Below are 16,425 nucleotides of genomic sequence, written 5' to 3'. Positions count from 1 at the left end.
TGCGATAAGGCGCTCTCCCTCCAAGGTTAGCCAGAACGGGTGTTAGCCATCGGCAGGACGTACCTTGAAATAATCCCCTTTAAAGTCATGAAAAGAATCTTCGAACAAGCCAAAGATCCTCATACCTTGGGCGGCCCAAAAAGACATGTACCCTTTTTTGGCTTTCCCTTCTTTGGAAGGGTTCGTCAAGACAAAAAGCTATAGAAAGACCTCCACCGAGACTGGCAGCTCCAAGTACTCGCATACCATCTCGAAGCATCAGATGGAGGCCCAGCTATTCGGGTGCAACTGCGATGGCGCCATGTCACACCGGTTTAGTAGCACCATTTGGAAGGAGGAGAAGGAGATATGAACCCCCAGGCTGGTGAACATCACCTTGTACATCCAGATCCAGTCAGCGACTCGGGGGGTGTTTAAGTTAAGGTGACAACTCCGTTCCCGGTCCATAGGAACGAACACATCATAACGATCTTCCTCGGGACCTCCCCCTCAAAGTTGGTCGGTCTGATAAAACTTCGTGAGCTCTTCAAGAGTTATTCGCGAAGGGGTATCCTTCATGTTTGACGTGACCCAGGCATACCGATCTACAGGAGCTCTCGCAAGAGGACGCTGTACCATACCTACAGTGGGGGCACCACTTAGTTAATAACTTCGGGAGGTCGAAAAACCGGGAAAGCCGGAACTAACTCTATGTGTTACAGTAGATTCATCTACGGTTCATCTACAGTTAAGCAAAGGCTAGATAACTACAAATCTAATGGTAACCCCCCTTAAAATCTTACTAACGGTGGCAATGGCATAAGCAAAAGGGCATGGACAATCTAAGGGAACATAAAACACGAAACAGTAGCAAAGCAAGCAGTAATAACAGTAGCAAGGTAACATTCATCCGTTTGTGATACCAAGAAAGGATGCTTACCAGGAAAATTGCAATCAGGAAATGGTAATTTCCGAAGGAACGTAGCGAAAATGGAGCGGATTGAGGAGATCAGAAAGAAAAATGCAAGAGAGAGAGCAGAAGGGATTTAGAAGGATGCAGGAATGGTCTGAAGCAGTAAGAAGATGAAACGCAAATAATGAAAACTGAAGAATAACTGACACGAAGAAGTGCGAAAGGCAAGGGCAGAATGGACTTTTCACCTAGGTTTTCAAATCAGTCATAATGGCATTAAATGCCAGGCACGAAGAACGAGGCGACAATTGACGTTCCCTCGAAACTGACGAAACCTGCACATGCGTAGGAGGCACGCCCCTATCACAAGCGGCCGACTACGTGGGAACCCAACCAAGGAGAAAGTAGAATGGAACGCGCCAGCAACGGCGCTAGCGACCATAGCTGGCGCGTTGGGGGCACTGTTCCGGCCCAATGCACGTATCCGAGTGGCCGGCCGACCCGACAGCCTCACATGATCCGAACCAGGAGGCGACCTGAATGTCACCTCCCCTTTCACGAGGCATCTAACAGCTAGGAAGGAAGCTTCCTAGAAGGTGGGTCTGCTCATGTGGGACCCGACCTGGTACATACTATATATGAGGAGGGCCCTAACCCTCCCAGGTACGTCACCTACCCTTTACCCTAATTGTCGCATTTGTATGGATACTGACTTGGGTGTCAGAGTCCTTTGCAGGTGGCTACCTCCACACCAAATTGCAACTCAGCGGGACCTCGTTCTCCAATGTCATCCTCTTCACGATTGAAATAAAATATACGGACATTATTATTTGATTAATTAATTAAATATCTATTAAAAATAAAATCTATAAATAATATCATTTTAGAAGAATAGAGGATGTAACTAATAATCAAAAAATCTAATTTATTCTCTTATTATTTTTCTAATACTTAAATGAGTAAAAGTTTAAATATATATACATATTTTAAAGCATTATTATAAAGATAAAAGATACAAAACTTTTTTTATTTAACAATTAGTACATTTATATGAATCAGTTCACATTTTTTTAACTAAATAATTTAGTTATTAGAATAATTAATTTTGTTATAATAGAATAATCAAATTTATAATAAATAAATAATACAAATTTGTTAAACATATATTTTTATATACAGTAGCTAATTAATAAATAATGATTTATTTTTTATGTATATATAGTAAGCTAGTTATTTTATATCTAATCTAATTATGAATAAATAGACTTGTGTTTGTCCATTTTTTAATTCGGATGTATCTCTCATTTTTTCAAAGGCTTATCCTCGTTAAGTTTTTGAGATAGACCGAGTAACAGAGAATTTACCAGATATAACTGCAGCAAGCTAACCAAGAAATTGAAAGTAACGCACAATTATTTTACCGACTTATTTAAATGATGTGGAATTGGATAGTTTTATTAAATTATAAATATTAGTTAACTAATAATTAATTATGAAGACATTCAGCCAATGAGTAATATCTTATCTGGCATAGATTTTTTATACTTAATTAAGAAGTTGCATGTTTGAATCTCTTATCTTTTTAAATTTTAACCAATAAGTTATAGTTCAAATGGCATAGACTCTCCGTACTCAATTAAGAGGTTGTGAGTTTGAATCTCTTATCTTTCCAAATTTTTTGCCAATGAGTTATAATTCTATCAAAAAAATTATGAAAATATTCACAGTGGTAGTAAACTGTAAAATCAGTGATTTACTTGAAACGTTGAAAGTAGCGCAAATAATGAGTCATAATCCTAATCTATTTCTTTGGGATAATAGAATAGACATTAGAATAATATCTTCATAGTCATAGTCATCAATTACACACGTCAATTATTAATTATTATTTATTAATCAACATAAATAAAATATTGAAGTTTCAAATCAAACCACAAAATGGTTCCAATGGAGATAAACTGCTTCCAAACTATTAGTTGAAAAATAAACCTTTGTCTGCTCTGTTTGATTCTAGATTTCTAGTTCACACATACGCACTCCAGATCTATTATTGTTTCTTTTTTTTCTTTTTTCTTTTTTCTAAATGATAAAATTAAAAGGCAATTAATAATTTTTTATCTGAGATTAATATACTATTTCTGTTTTTCAGATTGATGAGTAATGTCTTCTTAACTTACCCAGCATCTTCTTTAGATCATAATAAATTCAGACAATTAACTTTTTAACTTAATATTTTTTTGAAGGATGAAAGTTTAAGATGGTAATCTAATCTCACTCTCCAAAAAGCATAAAAAACCCACCCAAAAAAGAAAATTTTTCTAATGAACAATTCTGATCAATATAATGATCAAAACACCACCAAAAGAAAAAAAGAGAGAATGAAAAATTTTGCAAATTGTCCAATCAAAACATGAGAAAGAAACAGATACAATCAAATAAAGAATACAAAATCTCTACACAAATTCTCTCTTCATCTCAATTTTCCTAACTCACTACATCATTTAATTTCCCCATGTCTGAACCTCATCTTCAAATCATGGCATAAAAAAAGGAAAGAGAGAGAAAAAGAAAGAGGGTAATTGACTAATTGTTGATTTCATAAGTTTTCAGAAAGCAGCAACATTATGAGTCTTAGACACAGCATAACTCTTACTTCTTGGATACAATTCAGGCACACCAAAACCGCCACCAACACCACCGCCACCAACACTACCTTCTGCATAATCATTCTCCTCATCAATTCTAGCCATACCAACACTGCTAGATTTTGGTAACCCTTTTGAATTATGATGAACATGCTGATGCTGCTGTTTTAGGACATAATCCACGTCAATTCTATTAGCCAAAGTTCTAGCAGAAGCAGCCCTCATGAGCTCAGCAAAATCCTCATCATTAACTTCAGATCTTCTTGATGTTGCAGCACTATGGCTTCTAGACAAAGCTGAGAATCTGTTTGCAGCATCCATGGGGTTACTATAGTTCATGCTGTCCCCACATTTTATTATGCTCCTCACATACATGTCCCTTGCTTTTCCAAGTGCCCTAATTGGCGACACCATGATCCTAACAAAAATGTTCTGACTCTGTCCCTTGCCTTTCATGACGACGATCTTCAAGATTCAAAATTCGATCAAAAGGGTGTCTGAAAGTCGAAATCTTTTTGTCAATTGGTAACTTTAATCGCTCAAAGATAAGATGAACAATTCAATGGCTATAATGAGCCAAAGTGTGTGCCTTTTGGTTTATATAGAAAAATAGAGAATTTTTTGGAATAAAGAAAGATAAGATTTTGTTCAGAAAAGAATAGAAAAGATAAGATTAATATTAAGAGAGAGAGAGAGTTGATTCTTGGGCAGAAATTTTAGGGAGAGATTTTACTTTTGTAGGGGGGTATGGAAATAAAAGTAGGAAACCATGTGAGCACCTTGGTGTAGATATGGACTTTTTCAATTTTTTCCTGATAGCACACCGGATTCGGAATTTAAAACTATTCAAGATAAGATCAAAAACGTGTTCGTATTTTAATAATTAAATTATTTTTGTATGAATTCATGGTGTGGTTTTTCTGGTACAAGTAGTCAAAATTTGAAAAGAAGCTAAAACTTGTAACTTCTTTGTACTTAGGAGTAGTTACATGGCTTACAATAGTAGACTACATTTTTGGGTATTATCTGTTCAACTTCTTGTTTATAATAATGAATATAGTCAGAGGAATTATATTTATTTTAGTAATTAATTAATTATATTCATAAGATGGAAGCAATAAATGGTTATAGTGAAGAATTTTAGGTTAGGCGCGTTATTAGACTATGGTAATCTAATTAGTATAAAAATACGAAAAAATATTCTGTTACAATTTTTTTTTCTTTTTATGAAAAAAATTACACGTTGTTGTGTCCTAGTAATTAGTAAATTCTTGCCTAATAATAAAGATATAAGATTAAAAGAATGCCTACCAATGAAGTAAATTATAATAACCCCTTGTAATTAGTTGAGGTATGAAATTATTCAATTTTTTATGAATTAAATGCTAATTAAATTTTAATAAAAGTGTTTGACTCTCTAATTTTTTTTATTATAATCAATATTCAATAATGGGGCCTAAATTCATTATTTCTTCTCCTTTGCTTTTCTTCCAAAAGTACTATTAATAATAATCCCCCGCCTTACCCAGATTAAAATTAATCGCTTTTCAAAGTTTATAAGATAAGTTTTTTTTTGGTGACATAAGATATTTTGATTAGACTTTATGGTTTCAATCAATGACAGTAATGAATGTAGAATGTCATGCCGAGATGCCTACCACTTTGTGTGGGAAAAAATTAAAAGACAAAAAAGGAATATATATCATTAAAAAGAAAATCCTCCATCATAATTAATGTTAGGGAGAAAAACAGACGTTGAAGCACAAACAGACGATAGGCTTAACTTTTTTTAGTTTAGGACAAATTTATAGTACCCCCAATGGACTCTATTATTTGAATAGAGTTTGCCACAGAGGATTTATAAAGTTCGTCAGAATATTAAAATAATAGAGTTAGTCAGGAATATAACAAATTTGTCCTAAATTAAAGAAAAAAACGTATTTCTAAAATTAAAGTTTAAATAATTTATTTTTGAAGATATTTTTTTTTATTTCAGAAAAAAACCATTGGTTTTCTTATATCGTTATGTTTTTTGTAGAATGAAATTAAGAGAATAAATTGATAAAGTTTGTATATGGAATTGAAAAGAAATCATTTTTGCAAATATTTGGAACTCATTTTAAAATTCTATTACAAATATTATATTTAAAATTTTGGAGTGCAATTTTTTTGTAAAAGAATAAAATAAATAGTAAAGTATCGTTTTTGTCCTTAACGTTTGGGGTAAATCCTATTTGTGTTCCTAACGTTTAAATCGTTCTATTTGTATCCCTAACGTTTGTAAAAGTGATTCAATGTTATCCTACCATCAATTACACATCATGAACGCTTTAGTTTGAGTTTTAAAAATCTCTTCTTGAAGTTAGAATACAAATGTGTGGGATAGAATCGATGATCCATTCTGAAAAATAGCTCATCAAAAGTTGAAACTAATTCCTACAACATTTACATATTTCACTTTTTTAGGGACATAATTGAATCTAAACACAAATAGTGGGTATAATATTAAAATCGAACACATCCAAGTGAGACCTAATTGAGAATGAATACATCTAAGTGATAATAATTGAAAATATAATCTGATTTGTTAGTAGAATTGATAGTATGATAATATTGAATCACTTTTATAAATATTAGGGATACAAATAGAATGATTTAAACGTTAGGGATACAAATAGGACTTACCCCAAATATTAATGACAAAAATAATATTTTACTCTAAAATAAAATTAGCTAAACGTTAATTAGTTCCCTTTTCTAAGAAAAATTTTGAGATATGGATATAAGACCTTAAAAAATCAAGACATATTTTGAGAGATATTACTAATATTGATAAGATATATTTAATTGGAAATCCATTAAGATGCTTTATGAATTTTGTAACCATATGACTCGTGCATAAAATTTTCACACTGCATTCAGGTTTACATAAAAAAAAAAAAAAACCATCATTAGTATTTAGTATGAATTAATATTTCTAATTCTAAGAGGATCTCGTGTGATCAGACTTTATTTCTTCGCATCCAACACTGGTTCTATTAGGGGTGACAAACGAATCTAAATTTGTCGGATCGGTCCGTATAATCTGTCAAAAAAGGCAGGTCAGATTGAAAAATTGAGATCGTCAAATAACAAAAGTCTGTCTAATCCGCACCGCTTAAACCGCGAATTTTGGTGGGACGGGACAGGTTTTTTCGTCGGGCTAAAGTTTTTTTTAGTGAGAGAGTATTTTTGTAATTTTTTTGCCAAAACTAAACTTCTCTAAACCTAACTTACAAGAGTATGAAGATAAAAATTGAGTGTTTTGGATTATGTTTATGTTGCTTTGGAGAAAATATTTATAATTATGTTTTGGATTATATTTATTTTGCTCTGGAGAGAATATTTATACTTATTTTTTGGAAGAAAACTTGATTTATAATTATATTTATTAGATATTTATAATTACAAAGACTTTAATGTTTGTGAATATAAAAAATATAACTTTTTATGCCATTAGAAATTATAAATTTATTAATATGGTTATGAAATTATATATATTATTTAGTAGTTAATAAAAAAAAAAAAAGATGAACTTTGGCGGACTTAGTCCACCAACCCGCCAGCTCGCAATTAGGCAGGACGGACTGGAATTCTAAGACTGTCTCATTAGGCGGAGCAGCGCGTTCCATCCCGCCTAAAGACAGGCTTCTGACGGGGTGGGACAAGCTTCCCCCGCTTGCCACCCCTAAGTTGTATATACCATAAATACTTCTTTTTTAATTACTTTTACCAACTATTTTTATTTTTTACTATTTGACTAGAAAATTATGGATTTTAGTCCTTTTTAATAGAAATGATTATATTTTGGAAAAAGAAATTTTATCTATATATATATTTTTAATGATATAAGAAAGATGTGTGTATTACTTTTTATTAATTATTTTTAATGTAAAAATAAAAATATAAAAAATATGCATATAACATTTTTTATTGATTGCTTTGTAGTTAAAGCCCGAAGGTATTCTCTCATAATTGGTAATAAATATTATTCTATGGTGACGTGTGATTTGCAAATTATGAAGTGTGAACCATCGAAGGCGCCCCTTGTATGTTGTATCCATAGTCAGAACTCAGAAGGGATAAGTCAAGAACATGGAAGAATTATTGGAAATTACACTTTTAATGATATAATATTAATTTGTTCTATTAATTATCGTTCATAATCAAATTGATTATTAACTCTTAAAATAATTATTTTAGTACTTGAACTTTTAATCATAAATTAAGTAATCTTTTCACATAACAAGAGAACTACTATTGTAAACGGTTATTTGTACTTTGCGGAGACCTGTGTTTTTGGTAAACAGTCGCCCGGGCCTGGTCACTGCGACCCCCTTTGTGAGGGGTACTCTTTCTCCCGAAGTTACGGGGCTATTTTGCCGAGTTTCTTAGAGAGAGTTGTCTCGCGCCCCTAGGTATTCTCTACCTACCCACCGGTATCGGTTTCGGGTACAAATATCCTTTTGTTGAAGGTCGTTCGAGCTTTTGTTTTTTTTCAATATGTCCTATATCATTGAATTTTTCACTACATAAACTATGTATAGTAAATTAATTTGCATAAACTATTAAAAAGGAAATTGATACTTCATTGTCTCATTTTATTTTAATGTGTAAAATATTTTCCATAGAACAAATAAGTATTAATTATTAGAACACCCAATTATTAATATTTAATTTGTCTAAAATTTGATAAACATAAAAGTAAGACAATATTACATTATTTAACTTTGTTAAATTAATGAAGTTTAATGCTTATTTCTTGAATTCAGTAAGTATATAAAACTTGTTTTCGAAAAATAAAATCATTTATAGAAAATAGGATAAATAATTTAGATAAATCAAATGACAATGAGATTTACACGAATCAACAAAAACAACAAACGATACGTAGATCTTTTAAAACATGTAACTATATAAATTGAATTAGTATAATTTGAGTTACAAATTATAGTAGTAAATCGTATTAGCTTATATCGATTTAATAAAAAACCTTGTACTACACATAAATTAAATTGATCCATGTCGATTTAGCCATGTTCCTACTAAATCGAATTAAGACCCATAGATTTATTAAGCAATACACACGGTTTCATGTCACTCATAGTAAATCGAACTGGAGTAGTTCAAATTAGTCTAAAATTTGTGGCTATAGTAATTCAAATCGGCTGAATTCGAATTACACCCTAATAAATCAAAAATCCTCGATTCGATTTATATAGGTTGGTTGTTCAATGTAAATCGAATAGCCTCATTCAATTTACATGCACAGCCACCGTAAATAATTCGAATTCACTTTATTCGAATTACATTTCACCATACCATACCCCACCAAATTCAGAAAAAACAACGCAACCTATCGAAATAGAAGACGACTCGAACCGAATCTATCGGTCGGATGGAGTCGCACATATCGCCGGTAGCATGCATGAAGAGATTAGTAAATAAAATTTAAATTTTTTTATTTTCTGTAAGAAATAAATAAATAATTGTTAGTGATATTAAATAGTTTAGAACTTGATTATTAGAATGATTAGAATGTCTAAACTTCAAGTAGTAGTTAGAGTTTTGATTTAGGGGTAGTAGTGTGTTAGGAGCTGGTTAGTGATATTAAACTGTTTAGAACTTAAATATTATAATTGTTAGAATCTTTAAATCTTGAATAGTGGTTAGAGTATTGATATAAGGATAGTAGTGTGTTAGAGTATTCAAATCACAAATGCATGTTGGATAAGGGATTCTGAGAGTCTAATAGAATTCTGGTTAAAATATTTTTCAATTAAAATATCCATTTTAGGTGATTGTTGTTTTGTAAAGTGTTATGATTCTAAGAGAATTTTTTCAATGTTATGCAGCCCGCCATTATATCACGAGCATGAGGAGGCAGCACGGTATGCCGTTAAACGATAGGATCATGTCGTACCTCCAGATGGCTGGCCTGACCCATCTCATGTGACCACTGACTTAGGTTGGATGAGCCATTAGTCAATGTATTTGTGGAGAGATGGCGTCCAGAGACTCATACATTTTACTGGCGGTTCTCGAATTTTAGGCCCGATGGGCTTGACGTCTTTCACTGGCCTTTGACCATGAGGTACGCAATTGATAACTAGTTGTTTTCTGTGTTCTCTTTTTTTTTTTTAATAAATTTACTTATTGATAACATTTCTTGGGTGGCAGGTGGTCAAGTTATCAGCCGACATCGAGCGAGAAAGGACCTCGTGTCGTGTAACAACCTCCCTTCACCCCTTCTAGAAACAAAATCAAATTCGAATTTGAAAATCAGTTAGGAGATAAGCTTAGAATTTTGAATTTATAGATAGGAACCTAGTAACCACCCTCCATTTGAAATTTAAAATATCCCAACTACCCTATCCCCAAATGTATATAAATAGGGGAGCACCCATAGGTAGAAAATCACTCCTCTCAGATACTAATCATCTCCCTTCTCTCTCTACAAAGAAATAATATTCTGTGGGCAAACACAAAAGGCAAGCTCGAAGAAGCATTAGGAAAAAGAGTAGGGAATTATGCCTTTCTTACTTATGTTGGCATGTAGTATGTTCTGTTTTATTTTCTTCCATCCATGCATGGCTTTCATCTTTCATGTATTTTATGGCATGAATTATTCTTTGCTTATCTCTCATCTACACTGAGCATGATTATCTATTATGTCAATTATACCCTCTTGAATCCATTAATATGTATCTCATATCTTTTCTATGTGCATTTACATGACCTTTTAATTACCATTCATTCCTTTCATGTTGAGAGTACATGTCCCTTTAAAATGTTTTATTAAATTATTTAACATTCCCTAATTTTACTATGTGCCCTTACATGACTTTTGATACCATTACATCATTATTATTCCTTTAATGTTGAGAGTACATGCTCCTTTTTGTGTCTTGTTCAAAGAACCCTATTTTATTATATGCAACTAAATGACCCCTTATATCATTATGTTATTATTGCTCTTTTATTTTAAATATCAAAGGATACATGCTTTCTTAAATATTTTATTCAAATATTTAATATACCCTATTCTATTATGTGCATATCATTATTATTACTCCTTCAAAGTCAAGAGTACATGCTTTTCTTAAATGTTTTATTCAAATATATAATATACTCTATTCTTATTATATGATCGTTGCACCATTATGTTACTCCTTTAGGATCGAGAATACATAATTTTCTTTAATATTTTGTGCAATTATTTAAAATGTCCTATTTTTTGCACTTTGATATGACCTCTTTCAATCCATGCTATTATATTACCAAGATCTTTTAATTAGAAAATCTATACACATGCTAGAGTCTCATGATTTTCATATATCCCTTTATTATCACAATTGTTCCTTTTCTTCCATGATCTCTTCTTATATGATTTTTCTCTCGTGTATGTTTAAACAACCTAATTGTAAATTGAACTGAGGGAATGATCCTTCGGTAAGGGAAGGTGACCCCCAAAGACAAGATAATCGAGATGATCCTTGGGTAAGGGAAGGTGATCGAATCGAGATGGTCCTTCGGTAAGGGAAGGTGATCGGCAAACCTTTGGGAACCTTCGGTAAGGGAAGGGAACTCCCATCAATTTTATATAATAAGATATCTTTGTTGATATAACTCCTTTCTTGTGTATGTCTAAATAACCCTGATTGTAAATTGAACTGAGGGAGTGATCCTTCGGTAAGGGAAGGTGACCCCCAAAGACAAGATATCGAGATGATCCCTCGGTAAGGGAGGGTGATCGATCGAGATGATCCTTCGGTAAGGGAAGGTGATCGCCAAGACACTCGAGATAAGAACCTTCGGTAAGGGAAGGTGACTCTCATTTATACCGGTTTGAGCTCAATACCTTCCATAAAAGTTAAAAGTTAAGAAAGAAGAAAGCATGAATGAAAGTTTGATGTTTATGTTTTTTTTTTCTTTAGATTTAATTATGATTATGTTGATGTTACTTAAGACGTTATCCTTCTATTTTTCTATATGCTTTTCTCTTTTTTTTCACACATGTTTTACAAGAAAGATACATAACATGCCACGTTATACGCTCTTTTTAAAAATCCCGCACGTGGGCTGGAGATGGATATGGAGGTGTTGCATAGCACTCCTACTGAGACGTTAGGTTCTCACTCCCTTTCTTTTCCCATACTGTCTCCAGAGGAACATGACACAGTGGATAGAGACGACGCAGTGCCCCCGAAGGTAACTTCTAAGTATGACCCCTCGAAGCACGCGTGGGTAGTTGCGACCACTACTACCGTGCTCCAAACTATCTACTTAGGTCGAGAGTTCGTGGAAGAAGAACCCCAGCTGCCCATCGTAACCTTCCTAGATAGGAACGCTTCAGCATCTAAGAAGCGGTCATTTAAGGTGGTACACCTCGAGTCCGACTCCAAAACTGAGGAAGAGGAAATTCGACAACCCTAGCCAGAAGGAAGACACCATGGAGGAGGATCCAAAGGAGGAGTTGGACCCTTGCGGAAGTCTAAAGGTGGAATACGTGCCCTTTTCCCCACTTCGGCACGCCGTCGAGTTTTGGTTCACCCCACCCAACGGAACCGGGTCTTCACTGCGCGAAAAGGTGTTGGAGGGAGGCCCCTGGTACCTCGATTCGTGAATAACTGAAGGGTCCTAATCAAGGATAGGATAGGATACAAGTATGGGAGCTTCTTCGACGAGATTAGTTTAGGACGTAATTAGTTTCTTTTCTGGTTAAAATTTCCTCTAAGTGTTTCATTTTGAACCGTACTCATGGTTAAGATATTATTTCATATTCAAACATTTTAGTGCTACTCATTTTCCCCTTCACGCGTACCTCCTCCTCCGTTGCATAACTTAGAGTGTTACATTAATGGAGGAGTACAGCATAGGTCTCGACCCGTACTAAACATCGATTTTCTGATGTCGAAGAATGGCAGAGGCGGCAATTGGTGATTTTCCACTACCTTACAGAGTTGGCACACACATTGGACCAATAGGGCGATTGGTAGATCGATACACAGTGGAAATGTCCAAAAAAGACAGTGAAAATAAGCATGAGACTCATCGACTTGGCCATCTAGTCGCATAGGACTCGTCCTCAACACTGCAACACTACCCGACATTGTCATCTGCACACTTAGCACCCATTGCGATAACTTATTATATGAATCTTTCTCGTCTCCGTAAATCTAAGCCACGACCTTTTGCTTAGCCATCCAAACCCTCCTGTAAGTCGGTCTAAAACCAAAATGGATCTCTATCGTATTCTGTAGTACCTTGATTGACACAGCAGTATCGGCTCTAATCATAGGCAGTATGAAAGCCGATATTACATGGTAATCAATCCTTTTGTGATCACTGAATATCGAAGTGGCCAGACAAGTATGCGGTCCATTGTACCGTTTTACCTCTCAAATATCTCTGCGCTAGTGGAGACTAATACGAATCAACCATGTGCACCCATTTCCGAATTCCTTACACTTCCCATGATAATTGCAATAATCGGATTCCAACACTTTATACTCAACCCTACGTCGGATGCTATAAGTCTTCACGCTCAACACGACCTCCTCTTTATCCTGAAACTGCTGACCAACTTGGAACTCAACTAAGCCTCCTATATCTTGTGTGTCTCTGGCCCCTAATCCGACAGGCAAACCAGGTACCTCCTACTATCTCATGGTATCCAAGTCCAAAGTTGAAAAGTGTGGAGGTACTACGGAGTTCCTGAACTAGCCGCTCCACCACCCCCAGCTGGAGTACTCCTGCTAGCTCATCATCGCTATCATCAGTAATCGTGGTGGGCTCCACATCATCATCATCCTCATCCTGAAATACATCTTCCACACCATCCTGTGCTCTATCCTGTCAGAATTCCAGTACCACATCGGCTATGCCGGCCATTGCAATCGCAACATCACCGAAGGGTCCAGTGTCACCCACTTCTCTGTCACTAGTGCGGTTTAGATCAGCAGCGAAGAACGGGGAGGCAACCAAAGCTGCCTCAAGCCGAGTCACAGGTAGAGATGAAGAGGCACCAACAGGCCTCGAACTAGAGCAGGTTGCCGTGGTTGAAGGCTGAGGATTCCAATTAGAACCTCCTGAACTAAAGACCACATCCACAAGCTTGGCCAACAGTTTAGGGGTCCTCACCTCCCGAAATTGCCGACGACAATGGAACAGAACTTATAAATCGTCGCCGCTGCAAAACGAAAATCGGAATTTTGTAGAATAACTTCTTCACCCATTTCACGCCTTGCAGTTTCAGCTTTCGGATTATAGTATTTTGAAATTCGGTGAAATTCGTTGAAGGTTTGAAGAAAATACTAAACGGATCCTTATAAGTAAACTTAAATCTGGAACGGGTTTATTTCTTAATTGATCATCTATAATGCACCAAAACTAAAAAACTCTCATCACTAATCATTGCAAATCACTATGATAAAGAATTCACATTTAAATTAAGTTATATCTATTTATATATCTTGCTGAATACATACTAAATCGATTTGTCCTGTGTCGATTTATCTATGGACATTACGAGCATGGTAAATGAACATTACGAGCATAGTAAATCAAATTGGGCTCGTTCGATTTATTAGGAACCTTCACCATGCATGCATAATTCGAATAAATGTACTTCAATTTGTATGAAACATTATTAAATCAAATATGACTATTTCGATTTACTATCAACGAACTTAAACTTAAATTGAGTATGCGTGCTTCAATTAATATAAAAATATCTTTTGAAGATATACACATAACGTTTTTATTTGTGTAATTTGCATAAATTTAAGTTTGCATTAATTTATTTAAATTTTTTATTATGTTACGTGTAAACAAAAAAGCAGACGCTAATAATTTGTCACCGCATATAAAAATACTCGGTTGACATCTTATAAAAAAATTAATATACTCATATAGACAAATTAGATTATTTATTTATTTATTATGTATTGATTATTCTATTATGATAAATGTAATTATTTTAATAGTTAATTATTTAATTAAAAATAATATAAATTAATATTTATAAATATACACAAATATATAATAATAATTTAATAATTTATTTTTAATATGTAAATAGTATTTTTAGTTTTTTACTAACAAAACCTACCCAAACCCAATTCCCTTACGATAGAACCATTAGGAGGAAGAGTCCCAATAAACCCTCGGAGGAACAAATAAGTCTTCACTCTTTAGTTATTTATGTTATTTTATTAATGAAAATATTTTATTAAACTATTATTGAAAATCTTGTAAATATAAATATTTAATTAAATAATGATATAATAGTTGTTAATACTGTTAGAAATAAGAGACTAATTTAAAAAAAATATTTTATGTATTATTGAGTATATTTAAAAGTGACAAAAAAAAGAAAAATAGTATTAAAAAAAAAAACTACGTTGATTTCAACGTAAGGAAAACAACATATCCTTTTCAAAGAGGATACCATAGCTCTGATACCATATTAGAAACAAGAGACTAGTATAAAGAAAGTGTTTTGTGTATTATTTAGTGTATTTAAATTGTCTATTCAAGTTGTCTAGAATGATACAATATAAAAGAATATTTATAGATACTAAGAGAATCGTAATAATAAAGACATAATCTCCTATAATAAATATTCAGATATGCTAAATAATACTAATTGATATTAATTATATTGTAACAAATACTATAAATACATAATACATAAGTCTTGAATTTCAATTATTGGTAACGTTTTGCAATGTTCTAGTTACCTAACAAATAAACAACATCACGGCTCTGAGTGAAGAAAGTTAAACCAAGGTCTTCTTAACCTTCTAGAAGAAATCAAAGCATTAATTTCCCATGGTGGCAACTCATGATAGTAACTTTTGTTTTGTTATTAATATTAAAATTCTATTAGTTTGAATTGTTATTGACCTATTTTGTCATCACGTTTCAACCAACAACTAAAGTCACCTACTGAAAATCCTGATTATTATATACTCATCAATCTAGAACATTTCAGCTGAATTTGTTATAGTGTCACATTCCATAATAAAATTCATGTCATAATTAGTTGCATATATGCACCCCTTAAAACACTTACTGAGGGTTAAATTAACCGCATACTAGATTCTGAATGAATATAAGCGCCATTGAATTTAATATTAAGCACTAAAATTAAACTAGCTAGTGTATAATATTTTGAGAACAACGCAAGTCTTGTTATATTATAAATTTCGAGTTCAAGTCATGTAATATATGGGGGGGAAAAATAGTAGTAAAGAAAAAAGGAGCACAATCAAGTTTGTTTATACAAGTCAAACAAAATAGATTGCATATGCAAAAGAAGTGTGTAATCCTCCGTTTTATTTTCTTACTTTATTTGTTAGTTTAGCCGTCACCATAAGTCGCGAAAGCAATTGTTCACACACACATATACATATAGGGCGGAATTAGATAAAATATTAGTGGGGACAAAAATATTTACACAATAAAATAAGACTAAAATAAAATTTTAAGGGAAGACTAAATTAAAATTTACATATAATTTACATGTAAAAAATTAAAATTAAGGTAACTTCACCCCTGCACATACACACACTTGTATTGGACACACACATATACTCAAATAGATTCTTAAAAAATTTGTATCGGACATATTCGTTCTTAAAAAATTTTATTATGTTGAAGTTCTGAATTTTATAAAAAAAAACATATAAGTCCTTACGTCACATTTTTAAGAATTTATTTATTCAAATAAAAACAACAGATTTAACTAAAATAAGAATTTATATATCTTACTTTTATAAAATTTAAAGACCTCAATGTAATAATTTTTTTTTGAAGACGAATATGTTCAATACAAATTTTTTT

General features: G+C 33.1%; 1 protein-coding gene across 1 annotated transcript; it reads right to left on the bottom strand.

Annotated features, from left to right (window-relative positions):
- Positions 1-3,266: 3,266 nt before the first annotated feature.
- On the bottom strand, positions 3,267-4,336 carry LOC107495875 (uncharacterized). Its single transcript, XM_016117086.3, has one exon. It carries the CDS (start codon positions 3,991-3,993, stop codon positions 3,499-3,501), a length of 495 nt encoding a protein of 164 aa, XP_015972572.1. The 5' UTR covers positions 3,994-4,336; the 3' UTR covers positions 3,267-3,498.
- Between the last annotated feature and the right edge of the window lie 12,089 nt (positions 4,337-16,425).

This window comes from Arachis duranensis, chromosome 6 (genome assembly GCF_000817695.3).
Source record: "Arachis duranensis cultivar V14167 chromosome 6, aradu.V14167.gnm2.J7QH, whole genome shotgun sequence".
Taxonomy (NCBI): Eukaryota; Viridiplantae; Streptophyta; class Magnoliopsida; order Fabales; family Fabaceae; genus Arachis; species Arachis duranensis.
Note: the sequence above shows the minus strand (reverse complement) of the source record. Positions and strands in the feature narration are given on the sequence as shown.